The 24,912-nt window shown below is 36.7% G+C and overlaps 1 protein-coding gene across 3 annotated transcripts in view; it reads right to left on the reverse strand.

Annotated features, from left to right (window-relative positions):
* Window positions 1-23,263, reverse strand: part of ELMOD2 (ELMO domain containing 2) — a 29,129-nt gene extending 5,866 nt beyond the window's left edge. The window contains exons 1-9 of one of the 3 annotated variants that reach the window (XM_019926502.3): window positions 23,132-23,251; window positions 22,261-22,343; window positions 21,850-21,997; window positions 19,918-19,946; window positions 10,536-10,633; window positions 8,784-8,913; window positions 6,223-6,356; window positions 2,912-2,980; window positions 2,034-2,167 (exon numbers count right to left, since the gene is read on the reverse strand). In XM_019926502.3, coding sequence (XP_019782061.1) covers window positions 2,034-2,167; window positions 2,912-2,980; window positions 6,223-6,356; window positions 8,784-8,913; window positions 10,536-10,633; window positions 19,918-19,946; window positions 21,850-21,991 — 736 coding nt within the window. In that variant the 5' untranslated portion in view covers window positions 21,992-21,997; window positions 22,261-22,343; window positions 23,132-23,251. Of the gene's footprint in view, window positions 1-2,033; window positions 2,168-2,911; window positions 2,981-6,222; window positions 6,357-8,783; window positions 8,914-10,535; window positions 10,634-19,917; window positions 19,947-21,849; window positions 21,998-22,260; window positions 23,103-23,131 lie in introns of those variants that run through there. The other 2 variants (XM_004316104.4, XM_019926501.3) reach the window with 2 other exon arrangements.
* Between the last annotated feature and the right edge of the window lie 1,649 nt (window positions 23,264-24,912).

A 24,912-nucleotide genomic window follows, 5' to 3' on the forward strand; every position in this document is an offset into this window, starting at 1 on the left:
AATGAAGCTCTTACTAGTCATAACTTTTTGGTTGTAAATTTGAGGAGTTATTTTTTTGGAACCACCAAACCAATGGTCAGTGACTTCCCAGGATGACAGTGACTGTGTGCTTACACGTTAAATGCACAAAAGGTGACAGCAGAGCTAAGGAGCTAAATTACCACTCACTGCTTCCGCCTTGCCCATGGAGAACCACAACAGCAAAACAGCAGGAGAGGCAAGGGGGAAAGGGGAGATGGACACAGATCACAGGAAAAGAAAAATAATCTCTTTATATAGTTCTTTCTTTTAGATAGAAACTACTATCTTGGAACTGATTCGTACGAATGAATTGGGCTCAGTCCCCCAACCAAAAAAGGTAGGTATGTTTAAAAAATAAGGTTTCACATTATTTTCTAGTCAGAATACGCCCCTTCCTAGAAAAGCAGAGCCTTAATTAAGACATGAAACTTTATTGGTAAAGGGTATGAAAATCAATTTTGAGGGGGAAACTTCTGCGTAAAAGGTGGATGTACGTATGTGCGTGTGTGTTTGCTTTAAATGTTTCAAGAAATTTGAAAAACATAAGCTTCATTGTTTTCCTGATGATCCACATCTCCATGGATAGGACTGATAGAAACAAGGCAACTAAGAAGGTCCTATAATGACTTTTCCACCTCACATATTACTTTGATGCTCTTCCTGGTCAGGAGCCAAACAAGATGCTGGTGTTGAGGGCACTGGAAGCAACAGTATCCAAAGATGCTCCAGCTACCCCTCTGCAGGGGAAAACAATACTGCACAGAGGTCATTTTGTACAGCTTTCCTACCTGTCACTCTCCTGTATTTATTTAAATATGGTAAAATGCTTGATTGGGGGGAGGGAGTTTTTTGGTTGTTTCTTTTTATATTTGTTTTATGTTCAACAGGCACCACTACACAACCATCTATTTCATACAGAAAACAAATATCTGGAGGCAGTCAGCAAAGTCCCAGGAGTTTAGGCACTATGCTCAAAGTCAATGAGAGATGTAGGAGAGGAAATCAAATCAGACTGGTGGGGGGAAAAAACAGTTCCTCAGCAACAAGATGAAAGAAAATGACTAGATTTTCATGTTAAATAACTATACCTTCAATGTGGAGATTTGGAAGAGGGTCATCACTGAAAAACTAGGGAAAAGGCTATTACAGTAACGTAGTAACAAAGGACTGATGTCGTGCAGTTACAATGGGATAGGAAAAAGTAGACAAGTGCAAGAGAAATTTAAGAAGTAGAGAAACCTGGAATTAGGGAGTAAGTAAACACGGGAGGTTGTGGGAAAGAGAGACCTGGATGACTCCTTCAAGAATGGAGTTGAAGAAGTTATGATTTGGACACTTATTATCTAAGTAGTTTCCTATATGCTAGTTTCCTATGTCCTATCTAAAGACACAAAAAGATCAAGAAAAAATAGAGTATGAAGCCAAGCTAGAGTTGAATTCTTTGCTTCTGAGCAATAGCTTCAGAAGATGGGTTCATTCAATTAAACCTTCAGCGTTCAACTATCACAATGAAAGTTAATGGAACAGCGGTGATATGACTGCTTTAGGAACAGTTATTTAATACCCCAACCTAACACAAGAAAACCTGGCCTTGAAATAAAAGGTGTGTGTGTGTGTGTGTGTGTGTGAAAGGTTCCTTTAAATTTCCTTACAAGAGCAACCAAATGATCCGTCCTTGACTCAACAGCATTCACTAACCAGTATCCAAGAAGAAAAATTCACTTTATAGTTGACTGGAAAACAAATGTCTACAGAAAAACTGTGTAAATCCTACATTTGCATACATGTCAAAAATTGCCTCACTGAATTTTTTAAATCAGCAAATATATAAACTGAAGCACAAGATACTCTTGGATACCCATCTTCCATTATCTTCCTGTTTTTGAAAGACTCTAAATAGTAAAATGACAAGTATAAGTTACATATTTGATAAAGGTATTATATACAATACTTTCCTAAGGATTAAAAAATTCTCTTAGAAATTTCTACTTTTAACTCATTTCAATACTCACAATAAAACTGGTGAAAGTGTTCCATTGTTGGTATACCAGGAACAAAGTTGTAGAGGTGAAACTTCAAAGCTTCACTCTTCAGCAAGCTATAAGCCATCTCTGTAAGATTGATTCCAACTATTGCATAAGAATACCTATGTCAGAAACATTACCAGTTATCCCAGCTAGCCAAAATAGCTCATAAAGTAAATTTTAAATTATGCAAGGAATTAGGAAAAAGTAACTTTGATCCATTTCTAACACTGTATTGATTTTACAAAAATTTCTACATATTAATTTTTATTCTTTAGAGGCTGTTGATTTTCTGGATATTATCTAAGATATGAAAACAAAGCTCTGGCCACGTGAATATCTAAAACCAAAATCATTTAAAAAAAAATTAAAAAGAGTACTACATACACCCTCATTGATTTCTAAAATATACTGAGTAATCTGATATTTTCTCCTCCATTATCAGGGTATTTATTTTTATGATGTAATAGTGTTATAATGCTTTTTCAAAGATAGGTATCATTATAAGAATAATGATAAAGCTAATAATATGATGTCAACTTGCATTTCACTTCACAAGTTTCAAAGCTATTTCTCACTTTCTTATTCCCATTTCAAAGCCATTTCCTATATTCTTATTTTCAAATCTATCTCTCAGAAAATGTTTATAAGGTCCTTATCTCCATTTTATAGATAAACTATACCTTGTGATAAAAATATATTGAATTACATACAAAATTGGTTTATGATCTCATTTAGCCATAAAATAATATATCATGCAATATTCTTTATGAAGTTCTTATTAACTAGAATAATCTAATTTTTAAAAACACCCGGAAATACTTTCAATTCAAGAGCTTATGGTTTCTTTAACATATCCAGCTTACCCTAACTTTGGATGATTTGAACGTGAAAGAATCTGATGAGCTTCACTGGTATAATTTTCACTGAAATACCTGAAAAAGTTTAAGAAAAATAATGAAATTAACATGTCATTCAAATTGAAGATATCCAGAAGCAATTTTAAAAGCTACTGTCAAAGTGACAGTCCTACTGCCAAAAGCATCCCAATCTCCATCTCAAGTCACTGCAGTGACTCCGAGATGCTTCTGAATCAAAACTTAATTCTGAGCTATCAGGCCTATCTAGTACAGGACATGAGCCCTTCGCTAGACTTTGAAGTATTTTGACAAATAAATGATCTAACAAGAGACTTTTATCTACTTTAAAAGAAAATCTAGAGTTCTGATTATTTGTTTGTTCTAAATTTTCTATAAAGTAGTCATTGTGTACCTGTTAGGACACTTCCTTTCACCTGAGCTCATTCCTTCTGTTGCAACTTGAGTCTATATTGCTTAACGCCACTGTCAATGCAATCAGAAGAAAGTCAATAGCCTTCCTTTTGCACTAAAAAAAACCGCTCCTTGATTAGTGGTGTAACTAAAATACTGGCCACAAAACAGAAGTATTAGCAGGTACAACAGAGAAATATATAAAGGTTCATAAATACTGTTGGCTTGTACTAATGCAACCTCTTCAAGTTCTTAAAGATAGGGACCAAATCTATTCAAACTTTGGATCACCCCATAATGCACTGATACTCATACACATATGATGACTGGCTGGATGTTTATGTAAGGATAAGAAGTAGAAGAAAAAATGGATTTCCATGGTTTATTTAAATTTTAGAAGGCACAGTCATTGACATTTTCATAAAGCATAGAAATTTCTAACCAAATGTCCCTCTATTTTTCCTTCTGTAAATTAATACTACAGACTTCCATTTTTCTTCATTGGCTCTAATTTTCAACCCATTTTAACAGGGATTGTTAATTTAGAAGTTCATGAATGAATGATCATTCATGAAGAAAGGGGGATCCATGAATCACTTTAAATTATTCATACATTTTCTGTGTGCACATTTTCTGGGGAGAGAATATACAAAACTTTCATTTGATTCTCAAAGGGATCTGTAAATCCCCAAACAGAAAAAAGTCCTGTTTTAGTGCAATGCTTTCTTTACATGTTCTAATTTTCTACTTTATCTGGAGGCAGGCTCTAAAATGCCCTTAGTAGACTATTTATATTTCTTTCTTTTTGCATGATACTCAATACAATTCAGTATTATATTAGTATTTCAATAATCAAGCTACTTTTAAAATATTCAATCTGTAACACAGAGAAACTTTTAACTTCCTTGCTGAACTTACCTAGGAAACCCCTATGTAAACAGTATCTAAGGAAAATAAGCATCTATGTAATAAGGAGACCTATTCCTTACAATAATCTGCACTGACTTACTTCCCTTCTTTCCTTCCTTCCTTCTCCTTTCTTCCTTCCTGCCTTCTCTCCCTTCCTACATATATTTTTGGCCTTAGCTTGTATATTTTACCTTTCTGCTTCTATTTCCTCATTTATTCAGATTTTTCCAGTCTCTCTTCAATTCATGTTCTGTAAAATATCCTTTTTATTTTATACCTGCCTGAGCATTCATTTACCTAAAACATCGTTATCTATCAAACTACCAGCTGTCCTTCAAAGCAACAAAATATTTCAAGAGATTTGATGACAGAGGCCAAGAAATTTTTAAAATTCATTACATAAAGGTATTCGAACAGCTTGCCTGCTTCCTGACTGTATCTTTATTTTGATCCTGAAGAGTTATAGCTCCATACACAGGACAACAAACATAATTAGAGAGAAATTAGAGCTAATTTTATGTTTTCAAGCATCTCTAGTACATCAATGGCAATCAAATAATTCATATATCTGAATCTTGGTCATTTTTCAAATTAGTAGATACTAGCTCTAAATAGAGTAAAAATATCTGCAAATCATTTAAAGGTCTATCAGAACTCCTTACCACAGTCTTGAATCAAATTCTATTAAATTATTTAAATTTTAAGCTAAATTAAATTATCTTCTGGCAAATGCTGAAAAATCTTGATTTCTGAGGAAATGAACCAAAAGAAAGCTTACTCAGCAAAAGTTAAGAAAGGAAGCATCAGAAGAATGTGTGTGTGCCTAATTAAGTTTCAATTATCTGTGTAGTTTACAAGTACCAAGAAAAAAGATGGTCTTTAAACGCTAAAAACAAAAGATCCATGTGTTCTGAACAATAATGAATTTTAAAGTATTTCATAATTTTTCCAAGTGAAAACAAACTGCATTTATTCTAATTAAATTCCCCAAATGGAAGTTTCTATTTATCAAAGTGGAAAATTGGAAATCTCATTTTCTGTAATTATTACTATTATTCAGACAACGGTGTTTTATCTTTGAAAAGTAGCTGCATGGAAAAGTTTCATGCTCATACAATTTAGGTACTACAGAAAATGAAATACTTTTGTAACTGGAAAAAATTGTAGATATTGAAGCCCTACTGTTATCTTCTATTTTCCCCCCAAACGGCCTTATCCATATTGACCTAGATACCTTTTCTGAATATTAACATAAATTAGCTCAGTTTCAGGACTAATTTTTCACAGTAACAATTATCCAAACTTTCTTAATGGTTAGTGTTCCCATTCTAGGCATTTTACAGTCTATAAATCACAATTCAAGGACAGACCCAAATACTAGATTATCTTCATTTGCATATTCATATTCATATTAATCTTCCAGTTTACTTTCTATAATAGTTTTGGCTATCAATTCTGATTTTAGTTACATATTTTGAGATTTCATACATGTGCCCAAGCATAAATATTAAAGAAGAAAAACAAGAGACAGTTCATACAGGCTCTGAAAAGTCAGGGATTTAAATTACTTGTCACAGATGGCAAAGAAGTGTTTAGAGGCTTTATCATTATCTTATCTGGTTAAACCTCCTAAAATGAAGTCAGAGAGCCAAGAGAGAACAGGCAAGAGGATAAAGAGAGTAAGAAGAGAGTACACACAGTTCCTTAAAAGGTATCAGAAAGGCGGTCAGGAAGAGAAAGAAAGAGGCAAGTATTGGGAAGTAAAGAAATCACACACATGCACGCGTGTGCGCGTGCACACATGCACACACACACACACACGGTATATGGCTTATGTATTCATATTGTTGCCAGCGCATTAGTAAATACCTTTAGCATAGCAGTTATTAAAATTCAGAGATAGTATAAAACTAGATTGATTCTCACTAAAATTTAACAAGATTAGAGATTACATGTAATTTCATTTAGAGAATTAAAGAGAGTTTATTTTCACTTACACAAGATTGATTAATCCAAGTATTCCCATGCCTCTGAAGTCTGTTTTGGGATCATCACCCTGGAAACCAATGTCAGCCCACTGCTTGGAGATTCTAGCCTTCAATTTTTTCGTGGGCATTAGAAGATTCCAAAGCTGTACAAACATGCTTCCATATTACAAATAATAGTGATGCTCGTAATTTACCAAGACATTTTTCTTCTCATAGCTGATATACTGGTAAGTCGAATGCTTTAAATTAAACAACTTTTGTAGACAAATCATAGGCTCAACAAAGACTATATTTAGAGAACTTTTCAATTAGCCTAAAAAATGTAGCATACTTATTCCAATTTAAAAGACATACAAAGAACAGTAGACTTTGAAAAGGTAACAAATACACAGAAATCGAAAACAATGAGATGTCTTTACTTACTAAGTAATACATATATACCAGAATTAGTAAACTGCTTCCTTGAGAAGAACACAGTGCCAGGCACTTGGCCCTTGCCTCAAACACTATATACTTAAGTAGGCTCTATTCTAATGGTGGGTGATTATCCTTAATCAGAAGGAAAATAAGTCTGAGATAGGGAGGGAATCATGGAGAAATAACACCGATAGTATTAAAACCTATATGATCATTATTTTACAAATTTTCATAGTTTTAAAAGAAAAAGAATATGACTTGGTTGTAAGTAAATATATTCCTTAAGATTGAGGATTTAAGAACAACTATCACATATTGGATAGCAACAAACCAATTAGTGCAAAATAAAGTTTAAAAAATGTAATCAGTCATTTTCTAAATTCAACACCACAAGTCATCAGACAAAAGAGACTTAACAAAAGTTGATAAGAAAGTTTGTGAAAATTTGCAAAACAGTAATACTTGCTTTTTTTTTTCCCCCACTTCACTACCATTTCAGGCACTGCTGAGTAAAGGACTCCTAATGAAAGGAGTATCCTGTTACCTAGAATGAAATGTGAAGACTTTGTGACCTTACTGTAAGACAGGGTCAGCACTCTGGCCCTGAAGCGAATCCAATCATTAGACTGGGTTTTACCTGGTCCCTTCTTTCATTACTCACACATGCACCTGCTCACCTTAGCCTCTCTCCATGAGCTCAGCAAGGGTTTGATTATGCCAAGGATGAGGCCTCAGTGATGTGGTGAGAGACAAGGTAAGACCACTAAAACTCAAAATTCAGCATGCATAAATATCATCAAATTTCGGGGTTCCACCCCTGAAGATTCTGATTTCGTAGGCAAAGGTGGAACCTTGGATTCTCAGTATTAAACACTGGTTAACTTTAGTGAAGGTGGCTCTTGGACTGTACTTAAAGAAACACAGATCTCCTTAGCCCCTTACCCTGCTGAGCATGTGTGAGGCTGGGTGATTCACTGCCAGCAACTGGCTCTTCACCTCTGAATGAGTTTCATGATGAATCACCAAGTTGAAAATTCCCTTGACTCAAATGCTAGGACTTGGGTCTTACCCCTTCTCTAAAGGAAAGGTATTGTGTAGAGAGGGTCTGAAGTTAAGGGAATAATGATGACGAGGAAGCTATAAAGAGGTCAACCCTTAGTGAGTGCCAGGCACTGTGCTAACACTTGAAACATAAAAATTCAACCCGCAGCAACAGTCCTTTGAGTAGTTTTATTATCCTCACTGACAAAATCAAGTTTTATTTTTAAAATTAGGTGAAGTGTATATTTATCTCCTCCTGAAAACAAGTTTTGTTGTTTTTAAACTTGCCTCTTACTGTTACTTGAATACTCTCAATGTCTGTTTCTTTCCACTGCACTTTTAGTTTATAACAGACTCCTAACACCAGGTGCCATGTGCTATTTTCCCTAACTATAACCATTTAAAAATATAATTAGAATAGGTGAAGTGGATGGGCAGCTGATTCAGCTCTATTTCAGAACTGATCTTTCTAAAGCACATGACTTCATCTCCTCTAGGCCTTAGAACTAACCTCATCCCTACAATAAAGGTACTAGATCGGATGATCTGGAAAGCTTACTCCAGGCCTGATATTCTGGAATTTCAGCATCTCACTGGCTTCATGCATTTTTACTTCAGAAATAAGAAATAGGAAGGTCCTAAGTAAATTTCTTTACTCTCTTAATTTTTAAATCTATTGTGGCAATATTTGGCACATTTCATAAATCCCAAAAGATCTGACATAATAATCTGAAAAGGGACATCTATGTTCATAATTCAAGAGTAAGCTGAAAAAATGCCTAATTTATGTGAGGATTTATATAAAAAGTAGGGGGAAAAAATGTGAAGCTTGTGGACTCGTACTTCTCAGTTGAAAAGATCTCCCTTTATAAGTTTATAATTTATTTCAGAATTAAAAGCATTAAAATAAAATTTGAATCTATTTCATTGATGCCTATCAGGAAATTATAAAAATAGTTAACTAAAAAATCTTTCACCAATATAATAAAATTCTCTGAGAGGCAAAGAAATCAGATGGCTGTGTAAGCCTCCAGATTCTCCACACAGGCCTTACTGGCTCAAGCCTGATTTATTTTCCAGTGTAACTCCAAATACAGAACACCAAAACTTACCTTGAGAAGCAGCTTTTCATGTTGCAGGTTATCAGAATCATATGGTTTTTTTCTCACACTTTCTACATCCAAATAGAGCTGTTTATAACCAGATATCTGTAGTAAGCATGCCTTCATACAGATTTTAAAACTGAAAATGATAAAAGTTATTATTTTAAAAAAAAACTTTTTATTTTAAAAAGTTATTATTATAAAAAAAATTTTTATCACAATAAAGTAATGCCTTCCATAGCTTGTGGTTCATATGTCTATTTAGAAAGCATTCCCTAGCTTTTGGTTTAATACAAGAAGCATCAAGAGCCTCTGTAAACACAAAACATTATACAAAGTATCATGCAAGATGTGACAGAACAGGGCCTACAAAGAGGGCAAGACAGGTAGGAAAGGCAAACTTCCAAAACTGCAAACTTTGTAAATCCTTGATTCGTTCACTTCTTTCCATGTTTACTCTGGGCAATCTCATGTGTTCCCCAATCTTCATTGTGAGACACTACCAGCAGACCTAATTTTCCAAGGATACAGCAACACACAGTGCCGTGACAGGTTCTCCCCGTGCTTCCAAACACAACAGCTCATCCTCCCTGAAGAAGCATGCTCTTTCTCAACTCTAAATCCATTAGTGGAATCACTAAGCACTAGTTCCCCAAGCTAGAACGCTCCAAGTTCTGACCTTCCTCTCCATCAACAATACATCAAAAGGTCCCTGAGCCCTTATCCTTCCTAGCTCTGAAATGTCCCTCAAAGCCTTCATCATATGTATCCATTTACCCTGGTGTATTTATGGCTTCATCATCTCCTGCCTGAATGACTCAGTTTCCTGACTGTTCTGTCTTTATTCCTTCTACCAGCCTCCCACTTCTTCAAGTTTACCCTTCATCTTCCTAAAATACATATCTGATAATGTGGCTTGTTTGCTTAAAAAAAAAAAAATCAGAGGACAATATCTAAATCTCTCGGTGTGGCATGCGAGCCTCCTTGCAATATATCTCTGATCTTACACTCCACTCACTTCTCCAACCTCTGCTCTGCGCCTATTCAACGCTCCGGCTACAGAGGACTCCCTGTCATTCCCAGATACTCAAGGACTCTGTGTCTTGTTGGCACCTTCCTCTGCACGAATGTCCTCCCCTACCCATTCAACAAGGTCCAGCTCAAACATTACCTCTTCTGTGGACTTATCGTCACGGTTCTCTCCTGTACCCTCCCCTGCTTCAGCCCAAATAAATTACTCCTTCCTCAATATTTACAAAGAAAATACCAAATGAAGAAAAGCTTGTAAATATTTACTATCTCAATATACTTGTGCTGGGAACACAGAAATGTAATAAGTCAAGTCCTCTTATGGAACTCAGAATTTATTTGGGGAAGAACAAGAGCAAATCAATGACTACAGTACAATGGGTTAAATGTATGATAGAGGACCTTCCTGGAGGAGGACAGAAGAACTGAATTTTGAAGGACAAGAAGGACACAGGAGTCATTATTTAAATTTGGGAAAGTAATGGTAAGTTACCTTAGAGAAGGCAGATGATAAACTGGCAATAGTACTGGACTGGGAACCCAGAGATATAGGTTTTAGTCCTGCTTCCATCACTCACCTCTCTGGACCTCACTTCCTCATCTAGTGAAGTGAAAGGGTTGAATTAGATGATCTCCACAAACCCTTCAGCTCTAACGTTTCACAACTGTGTGAGATCTCCAGCCTCACAGGATGTAAGCATACGATAAATGAGAACACCGTAAAACACATACCTGGCATCCTTCTCGGGGTTAATATTCTTTTCCTTCATTATGTCTACTACACATCTGTCCACTTCACTCTGAACAACAAGTGTCGCTTTCTGTAAGATCTATTTGTGTGAAACAAAGCTGAATGAGAAAAATCCCCTATTGCTGAAAAAGAACAGTATGCTTTGAGGTATTTAGTCAGCTTCATAATGCGTGTATTAAGATGCAAAACCAAATGAAACCGAATTTGTTTCAAATTTTCAGTAGGGCTAAAATCATACATACATAAAATAGAAGAAAAGCAGCATGATGTATTAGATGACATCTTCCTTAACTGAGAATCAAGAGGTTCTAAGCCAATGAGTTCTTAGCAAATAAGCTCCCACCATAGTATGCTTATGAAGCAAATACTTTTTATAAAATTCTAAAATTACATAATAAAAATATATGTAAAAATTTTTAATGCAGAAGGAAAAAAGTTTAAATTTTAAATGCAGAAGAGCAAAAAGAAGAAAAGTCAAATAATCCTACCACCAGAGATAGCCACTGGTAACAGATTAGCAGATATCCTTCCAGTCTTTTTTCTATGCATATAAAACAGATTTCTTAAATAATATGTCTTATAAATGTCCACTGGATCCTTCCTCTCAAGAAATAAGCAAGTTCAGGCCTTCTTTACCCTTAGAAGGCTACTTTAACTCTTATCCCTCTTTAAGCTACTATCAAAATTCCATCTGATATTCCTTATACTCCAGACAAAATGATCTAATCATACTTGGAGTTATGCTTCTGCATATCCTGGGCCTTTCTTCTGGAATGATCCTTTTTCCCAGTCTCTAGACATATCAATTCTTCCCATTGCTAAGCTAGCTCACATACCAGATCCAGGAAGCCTTCCCTGATTCTATTCAAGTGGAAGTAACCTCTCCTCTCTTGGAATCCGCATAATAATGTACCTGTAACCTTTCTGTGACACTTATCACTTTCTATAGTATAGTTATTTTTATATATTAAGTGGAAAATTCTCTGAGGACAGAGACTGTATCTAACTCATTTTTTCATAACTTATATACAAGAGATAACAGACATATAATTATCGAACGGAGATATTTGACAGATGAAAACCTTAAGAAAGGCAACTGTTTCAGTAAAAGTCATGTACAGCTATTCCATTACTTTTCTTTAAATTGAGGTTAGCTTAAATACAATGAAAGGAGTGGATGTTACATATTCAGTTTGACCAGTTTTGACAAATGCATATACCCAAATAATCCACATCCCTATCAAAATATAGAACATTTCCATCACTGCAGAAAGTTCCCTCATGCCCCTTCCCAATCAATCCCTCTCCCAACAAGCACCCACTGTTCTGCTTTCTATCACCATAACTTTGTGGTGTGCATATAAATGGAATCATAAAGTATGTACTCTTCTGTCTGCCTTCTTTTGCTCAGTAACGTTTCTAGAATTCATCCACATTCTTGCTTTCGTCAGTAATTTGTTCCTTCCAATTGTTGAGTAGTATTCCATTGTATGAATACACCTCAATTTGCTTACTCATTCTCCCGGTGATGGGTATTTGCATTGCTTCCAATTTTAGACTACTACGAATAATATTTTTTATCTTTGTGAAGTGACTCTTCGAGGCTCTTGTCCTTTTAAAAATTATGTTGTCTTTTTATTACTGAGTTCTAAAAGTTCTTTACGAGATATAAGTCCCTAATCAGATATATGTGCTGCAAATATTTTGTCTTGCCAATTCATTTCTTAAAGGTGTCTCTGATAAGTAGTTTTTATTTTGATGAAGTCTAATTTTTCTATTTTTTATTTAAATGGTAACGCTGTGTCCTCTCTAAAAGACATTTTTTTTTTTTTTTTCCCGGTACGCGGGCCTCTCACTGTTGTGGCCTCTCCCGGTGCGGAGCACAGGCTCCGGAAGCGCAGGCTCAGCGGCCTAGCCGCTCCGCGGCATGTGGGATCTTCCCAGACCGGAGCACGAACCCGTGTCCCCTGCATCCGCAGGCGGACTCTCAACCACTGCGCCACCAGGGAAGCCCTCTTCTATGCTTTCTTTGAGAAGTCTTAACGTTTTGGTTTAAACATAGCTCTAAAGTCCATATCAAATTAATTTTCACATGTAGAGGGAGATAGGAGTCTCCCCTCCCCCAATTTGGATATCCAGTTGTTCCAGCACTATTTATTGGTTTTCCAATACTTTCCTGTCCTCACTGAATTGCTTTAGCATCCTTGTTAAAAAATTATGTATGGTCTATTTCTGTTCTCTCATCTGTTATATTTATCTATTTGCCTAGAAAGTCTTTAAGTCAGTATAAATCTTCTAACTTGGTTCTTTTAGATTATCTGGGCTATACTAGTTTCCTTAAAATTCTGTATAAACTTTAAATGAGCTTGCCTGCCGATGCAGGGGACGCGGGTTCGTGCCCCGGTCTGGTAGGATCCCACATGCCGCGGAGCGGCTTGGCCCGTGAGCCATGGCCGCTGAGCCTGCGCATCTGGAGCCTGTGCTCCGCAACGGAAGAGGCCACAACAGTGAGAGGCCCACATACCGCAAAAAAAAAAAAAAAAAGCTTGCTGGGATTTTGATTGGAATTGCATTGAATCCATAGGTCGGTTTGGGGATCAGCATCTTAAGAATACTGACTCTTCCAATTGATGAACACAGTATATCTTTCCATTTTAAGTTTTCTCAGGAAAAGGAGTCGTAATGCGGACGTCTTACATAGCTTTCATTATATTTATCCCTGAGTATTTTACGTTTCTGGATGCTACTGTAAGTGGAACTGTTCTTTTTTTGTTTTCCAAAAGTTTGCTCTTAACATACGGGGACATACTGTGTCCTACGACATTGCTAAATTCATTTATCAATAATGCTGGTTAATTTTATAGATTTCTTAGGATTTTCTATACTCACAAACTATGTCATCTGTTAATAAAGACAGTTTCTTTTCAATCATTATGTCTTAGATTTCTTTTCCTTCCCTTACTACACTGCCTAGGACCTTTAGCACAATGCCGGATAAAAGGAGAGTAAACATCCTTGCCTTGTTCCCAACTGAGTGTGGAGAGCATTCAATAATTCAGTGTTGTATACCTATCATGCTAGCTGCAGGGTTTTCATAGATGGCCTTTAATAGGAGGAGGAAGTTCCTTTTACTCCTAGTCAGTTGAGTGTTTCTGACCATGAATGGGTATTGAGCTCTGCCAAAACAGTTTTACAGTATCTACTCAAATGATCTTCTTTTTCTAATTTACTTTGTTAATGTGGTAAGTTACATTCATTGATTTTGAAAATGTAGTCATGACATATTATTCTTTTTATATATTACTGGGATCAATTTGCTAATGAAGAATTTTTGTATCTATATTCAGGAAGGATATTGGTTTGTAATTTTCATTTATACAGTGTCCTTGTCTGGTTTTAATATCAGGATTATACTGGCCTCATAAAATGTGTTTCTACTCGATTTTCTAGGAGCTTATGTAATAGCAGTATTATTTTTTCTTCTTAAACGTTTGATAAGAGTTCACTAGTGAAGCTAATATTGGAAGATATCTTGTGCAAAATGTTTAAATTACAGATTCCATTTATTAGGTATATGGCTATTTCAGTTGTTTTATTTCTTTGTGTTAGTTTTGCTAAACTGTGTTTTTCAAGCACTTTGTCTCTTTCATCTAAGCTATAGACGTCATTGGCATCAAGTTGTCCATAGCACCTCCTTATACTTTAGTGACTACAGGCTGTGGTGATGCCCCCTCTATCATTCCTGATATGGGCAATTTGGGCTTTCTCTCTTTCTTGATCAGTGTTCCTAGAGGGCTATTAATATTACTAATTTTTTCAAAGAATCAACTTTTGAGCTTGGTGGTATTTCCTATTTTTATCTGTTTACTATTTTGTTAATTGTTTCTTATTTTCATTATATTCTTTCTTTTATTTATTTTGGGTTTAATTTTCTCTCTTCTAGTTTCTTAAGGTATAAGCATAGCTCACTGATTTCAGGCCTTTAAAAACTGCTTTGGGTGTACTCCACAAATTCTGATATGTTGTGTTTTCATTACCATTCACTTCAATTCTCTTTCTAAATTTCCCTTGTGAGTACTTCTGTGATCCATGGGTTACTCAGATTCTTAATTTCCAGATATTTGGGGATTTTCTAGATGTTATATTTTTCTTATTTCTTTTTTTTAAAATTAATTTATTTTATTAATTTATTTTTTTGGCTGCTTTGGGTCTTCGTTGCTGCGCGCGGGCTTTCTCTAGTTGCGGCAAGTGGGGGCTACTATTCGTTGTGGTGCATGGGCTTCTCATTGCAGTGGCTTCTCTTGTTGCAGAGCACAGACTCTAGGCACGTGGGCTCCAGTAGTTGTGGCAAGTGGGCTCCAGTAGTTGTGGCAAGTGGGCTCAGTAGTTGTGGCTTGCGGGCTCTAGAGCACAGGCTCAGTAATTGTGGCACATGGGCTTAGCTGCTCCGTGGCATGTGAGATCTTCCCAGACCAGAGACCGAACCTGTGTCCCCTGCATTGGCAGTTGGATTCTTAACCACTGCACCACCAGGGAAGTCCTCTTATTTCTAACTTAATGCTGTTGGAGACAGAAAACATACTCTGTATGCATTCAGCCCTCTGAAACTTACTGAGACTTAAAAGACCCAGTATATGATATATCTATATGACTGTTCCATGTGTACTTGGGAATATGTATTTTGCATTTGTTGGGTGTAGCACTCTATAAATGTCAATTAGGTCAAGATGGTTAATCGTATTGTTCAAATTGTATAGAGCCTTCCGATTTTTTTTTCTTGTTGTACTATCATTTATTGAGAGAATGCAGTAAAGTTTCCAGCTACAATTGTGGGTTCATATATTTCTCCGTCTAGCTGTGTCTATTTTGGCTTCAAGTATTTGGCAGCTTTGTTAATAAGTGTATACACATTTAATACTGTTACGTTTTCTTGATAAATTAGCCGTTTTATCATTACCAAAAAAAAAAAAGATTTAGTCTCCAGTAACACTCCAGGTTTATATTTTCTAAAAGAAAGCCACAAAAGCTTTTTTATGCTTATTGTTTGCATGGTATACGCTTTTACTTTCTATTTGTTTGTGACTTTATGTTTCGAGTATGCTTCTTGAAATAACATTCAGTTAGTTGGGTCTTGCTTTTTTATCCATCTGTCAATCTCTGTCTTATTCTCTAAACTTTTGGTAGATCTTTGGTTCCTAATCAAAAACAAAATAACAGCTGGATGGAGGAGAAATATAACCCATTACATTTTCTAAGGTCTCATGTATCACAACATTGTCTAAGTTCTCATGGAGCTCATGAAGGTATATTCAATACTGGAATATACAGGACTTAAAGAATTTCTTAGGTCAGCAATTCTAAAACTTTCTCTTTTAACCTAAAACTACGTAAGTATACAAAGACCCTTTTCCCAATGATGTTTACTTTAGAGCTAAGGAAAAAGTAGGTGATAATAAACAAGAAAGCAACATATACAAATCACTTATCATATATTTTGTAAGCAAATAATATATGCTTATGCATATGATTTTATTACAAAATAACATTCAATAAACATAAAAGTAATCTAGTCTTTTTTTATTATACCTACCTTGATGGTAAGTTATAAATTATATGACTAGCCAAATTATATTTATAGCCAACAAACATCAACAGTGAGTTTCACCATGCAAGCAAATCTGGGGAAATTATATATACATTTGTGTTAGTGTAACCACAGAGTGTGAATGTTTCATTTTTGCGGTACGCGGGCCTCTCACTGTTGTGGCCTCTCCCGTTGCGGAGCACAGGCTCCGGACGCGCAGGCTCAGTGGCCATGGCTCACGGGCACAGCCGCTCCGCGGCATGTGGGATCTTCCCGGACCGGGGCACGAACCCGTGTCCCCTGCATCGGCAGGCGGACCCTCAACCACTGCGCCACCAGGGAAGCCCGAATGTTTCATTTTTGAACCACAATGCTTATGTGGTTATATACTTAAAGTCTAATTTTGGGAAATTAGAGACCAAAAAATATGCAAATGTGCATTACTATACCATCAATGCACAGACAAGTAAACTGATGCTATAAAACTAATTTATCATTCAATAGCTAGAATGTTATCACTACTATTTAAGAGCTAAGACAGCAGCTCTAACCAAACAACAGCCAATCAAAAACATGACTAGACTGACAAAGTGTTCTTTCCCTAAATTTCAAATTTTTCAAATACCCATATATGCATAAGTACAGTGGAGCTCTGCAACATTACCATACATCGAATAGCAGCCAGACCTCTTAGCAGAATACTGAACTAGACTCCTCAAGTGCTAAAAAGGTTTTCATTTTCATTTATAAATCCCGAAGTTTTAGTAATCCTTAATATATAATTGATAAGTGGTTGGTCCTAATGTAAAATACAAGCAAATGAGACTCAATTTTTAACAATCAAGGAAAGAATTTCCACTACAGAACAATTCACAACCCAATAGGACCACACTATCACTGCTTTAGGGAACTGGCCTTAATAGATTAAAATCACTTTTATTCACAGCAATCATTGGTAATGTTAAGTATTTAAATAACTAAGAGGTTTTCATGCATATTTTAAACTTCTAAAAATTTTGTAGTGTATGTTGGTTTAATCCCATCATCACTAACATAATATTAGTGATACCTATCAGGTACTGGGTATTCTCTTAGGCTGCTTTCATTATAATAATATTTCTAATCCTGAAACAACCATGTAGATATTAATACCTCCTTTGACAATGAGAAAATGAGTAACTTGCACAAACAACTAGAAAGTGATACAATCAGAATCTGAACTCAGATTTTTTTCATAGGAATATAAAAGTAGAGCGGGTTAATAGAAATATCACAAAATCAGAATTCAATTTTACTCTACAAAGTAAATGAAATATACAAATGAGACATAATACACACCATAAATTGTATATTTAAACTGAAGAGACTTCCTCCATTAGCTTATTGACAAGTTTACCTTAGATTTAAAACCGCAAGAAAGCAAAGCTCCTGTGATTTAATTCCGTAAGTATTTAACTACCCATTTGTTGACTATTCCTTTTTAGTATGCCCTCCAAAACACAATTAGCAATTTATATATTTAGATAATAAATTCATAAGAATACAATTTTTTTTTTTTTGCCGTATGCGGGCCTCTCACTGCCGTGGCCTCTCCCGTTGCGGAGCACAGGCTCCGGACGCGCAGGCCCAGCGGCCATGGCTCACGGGCCCAGCAGCTCCAGGGCATGTGGGATCCTCCCAGCCAGGGGCACAAACCTGCCTCCCCTGCATCGGCAGGCGGACTCTCAACCACTGCGCCACCAGGGAAGCCCAAGAATACAATTTTAATGTTTACTTTTCAAGTGAACTTTAATTGCCAGTAAATGAGATTAAAGATAATGAACATTTTATTTTCTTTAACTTGTAACCACTACCTTAAAGCCTCCAAACACTTCAGCCCACATTTACCTCTTCCGTCTCTAAATGCCTGATTTTAATTACATTAGATTTCAGTCTTTTTTTTTTTATATACCAAAGACCCTGGTGGAATGTTGAACATACGGCAATCATTCAAATCTTCGCTCAAGGATTTGACCAAGGCACTAGAGTTCTTAAAAAGTATCATCTTGTGTGCAGTCCTACTTAAGTTTGGGGTAATTTTACAACATATAAAATCCCATAAGTAAATTTTACGATCAAAAATGTCATTACAATCAATTTTGGTAATGATGGTTACACAGACAGATGTGAAAGTGAGTTCCCAGTTCCAGAAACCCTCCAGAGTTTCATTTACAATTTATGATATTGTTACTTTGTGAAATTGCATCCGAAGTTTCAATTAATGGAACTATACGGGTGGATAGGTATAAACAAATTTTTAGAATGAGCAACTTGTTAACTTTCTAGATCCCTACAGTCTCATTTAAAAAAAAGAATATTAATCACTTTATAGGATTCTAAACAAAGGGGTAGGACTCTAGACTCTTCTCTCCTCCCCGGTATTCATTCACGTATATGAGTTATTCCCAAATTGACCACTCATAAATAAAAGACTAACTAAATCAGTAAAGCACCTATTTTATAGGTCACTCTCCAAAACTTAACAGATATGCTTGCAATATTCAGCAGTGTCCATTTTCTTTCCAGCATGAATCAGTAACTCATATTAATATCACTAGACAGAAGCAAATCAACAATTTTTGACCCTATATTCTCGATCCACATTGTACATCATGACCAAATACAAACATATATACGGATATCTAAAACAGAGATAGATGCACACACAGATAACTAAAATTAAATTTTCATGAAACCATATTTAACCTTACTACGACCGCTGTTTTCTAATTATTTTCTATTCCATTCCTTTTGTTGTTGTTGTTTAATGCTGGCTGTGATCTACCATGGGATTTCAAACAATGGTCTACATGTTCCATACTCTAACTTTGCCACACCGAATAATCTATATATAGAGAAAAAATATTGCAAAACACTATAGGGAAGCATGTGGTGGACTGAATTATTGGTCCCTGTTTTTCACTCCTGTGTAATTGAATTATATACCCACATGCTTAACATGGCCTCATGGTGGGCATAATGTATTTTTCCACCCCTTGACTTGGGCTTGGCCATGTAACTTACTTTAGGGATATTAATGGACATGACACAAGAAAACTTAAAATATGCCTCTGTGGCTGGACGTTCAACGATCAACTGTGAGAAGAATATTTCCCAGGTACCTTTTCAACCTAGGTCCCACAATGAGACAACTGCAACAGACCTGAACTTGGCACCAGCTTGAAGAAGAGCTTCCCCAGTTGGCCCACAGACACATGAGCAAGAAATAAATAATGCATTTATTTATAATGCATTTATATAATAAACCTATGCCCTGAGATTTTATAAGTTTGTTACACAGCAGCAACTGACTAATAAACATTATGAGGTATGACTTATTTTGGATCAAAAGGTACATGACCCAGGATTTTCTATAACTATCCAAACCTATCTTAAGGACACAGTCTATTAGAAAGTTTTCCCCCTAAGACCCTGCTTTCCCAAAAGCTAACAAGTTTTGAGGTAAAATAAACAAGCAAAACCTCAGAACAGAAAAAATTATTCAAATACCTTCTTTGTGCATGAGTAGTGCACACAAACACATACACACACAGAAAAAAAAGGTTTTAAAAAATAGAATATTTCTTCTAAGATGGGAAAATTTCACTCAATACTCTTTACAGCAAAGACTCTTCTAGTAGGACATTAAAAATAATTCACTCTAAAATTGAGACATTCTTTTAAAGAAAAAGTATCTCCAAGTTAAGTTGTCTAGAATAATCACCTTGATATGATCCTACCTTATTCTTGGAGTATGTCAAGGAATTTTCTGAAATGAAAAAAAAAAAAAAGAATATTATTACTTAAATGCTGTTTGTGAATTACTCCGCAAATAGTATAAATATCAAGCCAGTAATAAATTACTTTAATAGTTCCAGAAGATATAATTTCTACATGAATAACATAGCAAACATTAAAAAATTTTATCCTTACAGTATGATTCCAAAATTCTCAACCCAACACACATACCAGAGCCAAAGAGGTAAGACCAACCTAATTTCCCCAGAATCATCTGTTTCTGTGCGGGCCCGCAAGTGTCTACTAACTGCTGCAAATTCATCCATGGCTACCTCAGAATAGCTTGGGTTCCAGAAACTCATCTTAAGAATACAGTGAGAGTGCTCTATCCTACCTTTTCATGTGTTAGCCTTATGAAGTAAGCGTTTATATTTGAAGAACTAGCAAACAAAACATACAACAAAGGGGCAAAAAGGACGACTTTAGATTATCTGGACAATCATTCTCTAACCAGACAAAAAGCAAAACAGCTTTTTCGTTCTTGCTTTCTGCTTCAAGAATCACAAGAACGTTTTTTACTGGTCTATTTACAAATTTTTCTGGCAAATAGTAAACAGTCTCCTTTTCTCAGCAATTTGAAAAATTCAAGAAAAATGTTCTTGCTGCAAAATAAAGTCTTAAAATGTTCTTCCGCCATAATATAAAAAACCAATCAATACTACTAAGAGTTCTTATCAATAGGTACTTTGCTCTTCTCAGAGCAGTCAAAAGGGCAAATCAAAAGAGCAGGCAATAATTTAAGTCAGCTACAAAGTTGTGAAAAACCTAGGGAGGTAATTAAACTTCAATCATCTAGCAGCCCTGAGGCTCACTCTCTCCTTACTCTGCCATTCTTCCCCTGTTATCTTGGCTACCAACACGCACTCCTCAAATCTTACAGGGGTGGATTTCTTAGTTGAAGCACACTTATTCAACACAAAAGAGGCTGTGGTTAAGTCACGATTTTCCATCTGACACAGTGAACATGAACTGCAGCCCATCCCTGGTCTGCCTCACTCTGGCCAAAGAGAAATGACCTCGATGATATTTCTCACTCATCTGTGTTCTAATTTAAAGCCATATTTTCAAGTAAGTATTGAAAGCTGATCAGTTTTAGAAGGTACTAGAGCAGCACTGTTCAACAGAAATATAATGCAAGCCCAAATGTGAACCACATATGTACCTTAACATTTTCTAGTAGCCATATTAGAGTAAAAGAAACAGATAAAAGTAATGTTAATATATTTTAACCCAATAGATCCAAAATATTATCATTTCAACATACAATGAATATAAACAATTATTAATGAGATACCTTTACATTCATATAAAGCCTTTGAAATCCAGAGTATATTTCCTAGTTCTGCACATTTAATTCAGACTAATCATATTTCAAGTTTCCAATAGCCACATGTGGCTATTGGCTACAGTATGGGACAGTGCAGATTTTTAGTCTACTAATCTTTCCTAGGGATCACTAGATACCTGTTATTATTCTTTCATGAACTGCATAAGAGATTAAAAGATTGAAGGATGCTGAATATAAAAATGGATCTCCTTCACTGAAGTGAAAATTTCAAAGGGCTTATAGAAGTATAGAGATTTTTCTCTAGAAAGTAGGCTGCAACCATAATCTAAGGTAAAACTGATGAATTTCAGGAACCAGAGAAGGTAATTCTTTGCACAGATGCAGAACTAAATAATAGTTTCTTTTTCTATAGAATCAGTTTTAGCGCTGGAAGGATTCAAAGTGAGATTTCAAAGATCATGAAACTGAGATTAAGTGACTTGATCGTGATACACAAGCGCTATTGTCACTATCAGTACTGAGAAAAATATTCATTCAGAGTTAAATTTTTATTCGTTTTTAATTATCCTTTTTCGAAAAACATTACCTATCCTGTGTGTCCTTTGTGCACCTACATAGGTATCAAAAATTCGCTGCAATTCACATTTTCCAGTCATCTGTCGTAAGAGCCATTTCATCCAAAATCGAAAGAAGTGCCCATAGAAGAACTCCCACAAAGAAATAAACATTTTTTCCTGGAGAAGGAAATATATGACAGGTTTAACGACCTTAAATTGGATTTAGAAAAAGAGAAAAAATTAGTGTATCCAACTCATCAAATCCCAAATTATATTAATAGATATAATGTTGTTCCATTGTGTCTATTTTGTAGTAGTGTTTGGGCATCTAAGAAAACAATGCCAGGTGTAATATATACCATTTAGATTAATTAAATGATGCTGGCCAAATGGTTAATTTATCATTTTAAACAATTAACTGTAAAAATCAAACTACTTACTTAGATTCAAGCTCTCAGTTCACTATTTAATTTCTTATTCTTTGAGAACAGGGCTCAACAGTTCAACAACAAAAGGACCCCACCTAAAGCAACAATTAAATCAAATATACCATATATCAGAATTGTTTGTATAAAGAATAAGTCTTCTTAACCCCTGTGGATAATCCCAGTTACAGCTGTCCCACAGTCAGGTGATGGCAGCAAATAAAAACACTACATATGGCTTACAAATGAAGTACACAAACTGAACACGGAATAGATCACACCCTGGCTAATTGTTGATTTTCCATTCAACAGGTGAACGGCAGAAATACTAAGAAGGGTAATAGACTACACCCTCGATAAAACTGAATATTTATGCCATAAGAAAAATCTTCGGCTCCTAAATGAAGCGGAGTCGGGGAAATGAAAGTCAGGAGGAGTTACTCAAAAACAAAAATGCTCATCTCTTTCCTGCCTTAAACATTCCCACAGATAGATCATCTCCTGAGGGACTGTCAAATTCGAGATCCCCGCAGGTTAGTGCAGAATCAGTGCACAGAGACTGGCTCAACTGTGATTTTAAAATGAATCCATCTGGTCCGCGCTCATCAAGACAAAAGAAGCCGAACTGCAAAGCAGAGGGAACGCCTGCCTCACGGCGCCTGAGCTCCCCAGCCCTCTGGGAGCCGCTGCGCCGCCGAGCCCCCCTCCCGGAGCCTGGCCGAGCCCAGCTCGCGCCGTGCCCGCGAGTGGGAGGGAACCGCTCGCACAAAGCCCCGCCGGCCCGGCAGCCCCGCGGGACTTTCCGTAGGACACCGCGGGGCCCGCGCGCCTTCAGCGCAGCCGCACCCAAGCTGCACCGGGCGAGAGGAAAAGAAACAGCAGCCACCTCACGGGAACGGGAAGAACTAGGAGGAGCTGGAGCTGCCTCGGTTTCCCCGACTGCAAACTGCCGGCAACGGAAACGACGCTACTCGCGGTACGCTCCCTGCAAGCACCGCGACCCGGAAGTCGGGGAGCGAAGCGGCGGGAACGCCTTCCCCGGCACACTGCCCGGCCCCGCCCCGCCGCCCTCGCCGATTGGCCCGAGCTCCACCAATCGCTATCTCTGAAAGGATGTCGAGCTGGGCTGCCCCGCCGCGCGTGCTCGGATTCTAGGGACACCCGACGGTTTCCCTGGCAACCACTACCTTGAGGCACGCCCCGCGCCAAAGATCGGTCTTCCGCAGAGCGGCTCCGTAGATTTTTCTCGCCTTAAATTTCAGGTCTTTTGCGCAAGCAGAAACGGTGTACTACTCCTAGATTCCAAGCACGGGAGAAGCGATGTGCTTTGCGTAACTTTCATACCGCCAAGGTAACAAAAGTGCTTTCACCTGCATTTAATCTTAATTCTGTTAAGTAATTAGTAACAGTCCCACTTTATGGATGAGGAAACAGAATTTACGTTGAATGACTTGCCCATGGCTACTACGTGGCAGATACGGAGAGCCCTGTACGTTGAGTAAAGAAGTTTAGACTTTGTCCTGTAATGATAAACATCTAATAGTACATGGAACATTTATTCCTTAGCTGGTTTTTTCTTGAAAAAGTAACTTATGCGCATGACTTTTTAAAAAAATCCAACCTCAAACAGTACATTCATTAATTCAAGTATCTGTTAATTGGCCGTTGATGCACCAGGCAGTGTTCTAAGAGGGAGTCATACATTAAATAAATGCAAATATTTAGTATGTCAAGTGGTACTAAAGGGGTATTAGGGAAAGGAGGGAGAGTTTCTACATACAGTGTAGACAGGGGAGTCTCCGTGTTAAGGTGACATTTGACCAGTGTTCAGAATGAAGTAAGGGAGTGAGAGTATCTGGAGGAAGAGTATTCCAGACACTAGAAAGGCAAGTGCAAAGACATACTTCATAAGGTGGAGGAATAGTAAGAAGTGCAGTATGCCTGGAGGAGAAAGAACAAGGGGAGAGTAAAATACAAGTACAAAGGACAATTTACACTGAAAAATAACTTCCACCCACCCATGCACAACTCCTGGTCCCTCAGCCTCCTTTCTCGAAAGCAACCAGTATTAGTTGCTTGTTTGTACCTTCAGGGACATTCTATGCGAATATATACATATATATATATATATATATGCCCCCTCCATCCCCTTGTTAGCACAAACTGAAGCAGCAGTGCAAACTTTTCCACACTTCAACCAACATTTTTTTAAAAGGTGCTAATTGTAAAACGCTAGACATGTGAAGGGTGCATAAGCCATCATCCCTGCCCCATAGAAGCAACTAACTTGGTAATGAAATCTGGACATATACTCTAATAATAAAACAGACTCAGATCTTGAAAGGAACTTAAAGATCATCTCAATGAATATTTTTTATTGTACATAAAAAGATTCAAAAAGGCAAAGTACACAGCCAAATTGGCAAATTAAGAACTAGAAACAAACCTATATTTCAGGTGTCTCTCTATTATTACACAAAACCTTCATAGAATAGAAAGTGAAATAATTCTGTAGTACAATTATAAAATCCTTTTACCTTTTCAATGTGCTACACTGAGAGTTGGGGGTGGTGGTGCAGAGAGGAACCCTTCTGCTGGTCTCCATGCTACCTGTTGGCCCACTTCTATCCATGTTTTTCTCCAAGAGAGGAGAATGCTCACCTGTTT

The sequence above is a fragment of the Tursiops truncatus genome, chromosome 5 (assembly GCF_011762595.2).
Source record: "Tursiops truncatus isolate mTurTru1 chromosome 5, mTurTru1.mat.Y, whole genome shotgun sequence".
In the NCBI taxonomy this organism is placed as follows: domain Eukaryota; kingdom Metazoa; phylum Chordata; class Mammalia; order Artiodactyla; family Delphinidae; genus Tursiops; species Tursiops truncatus.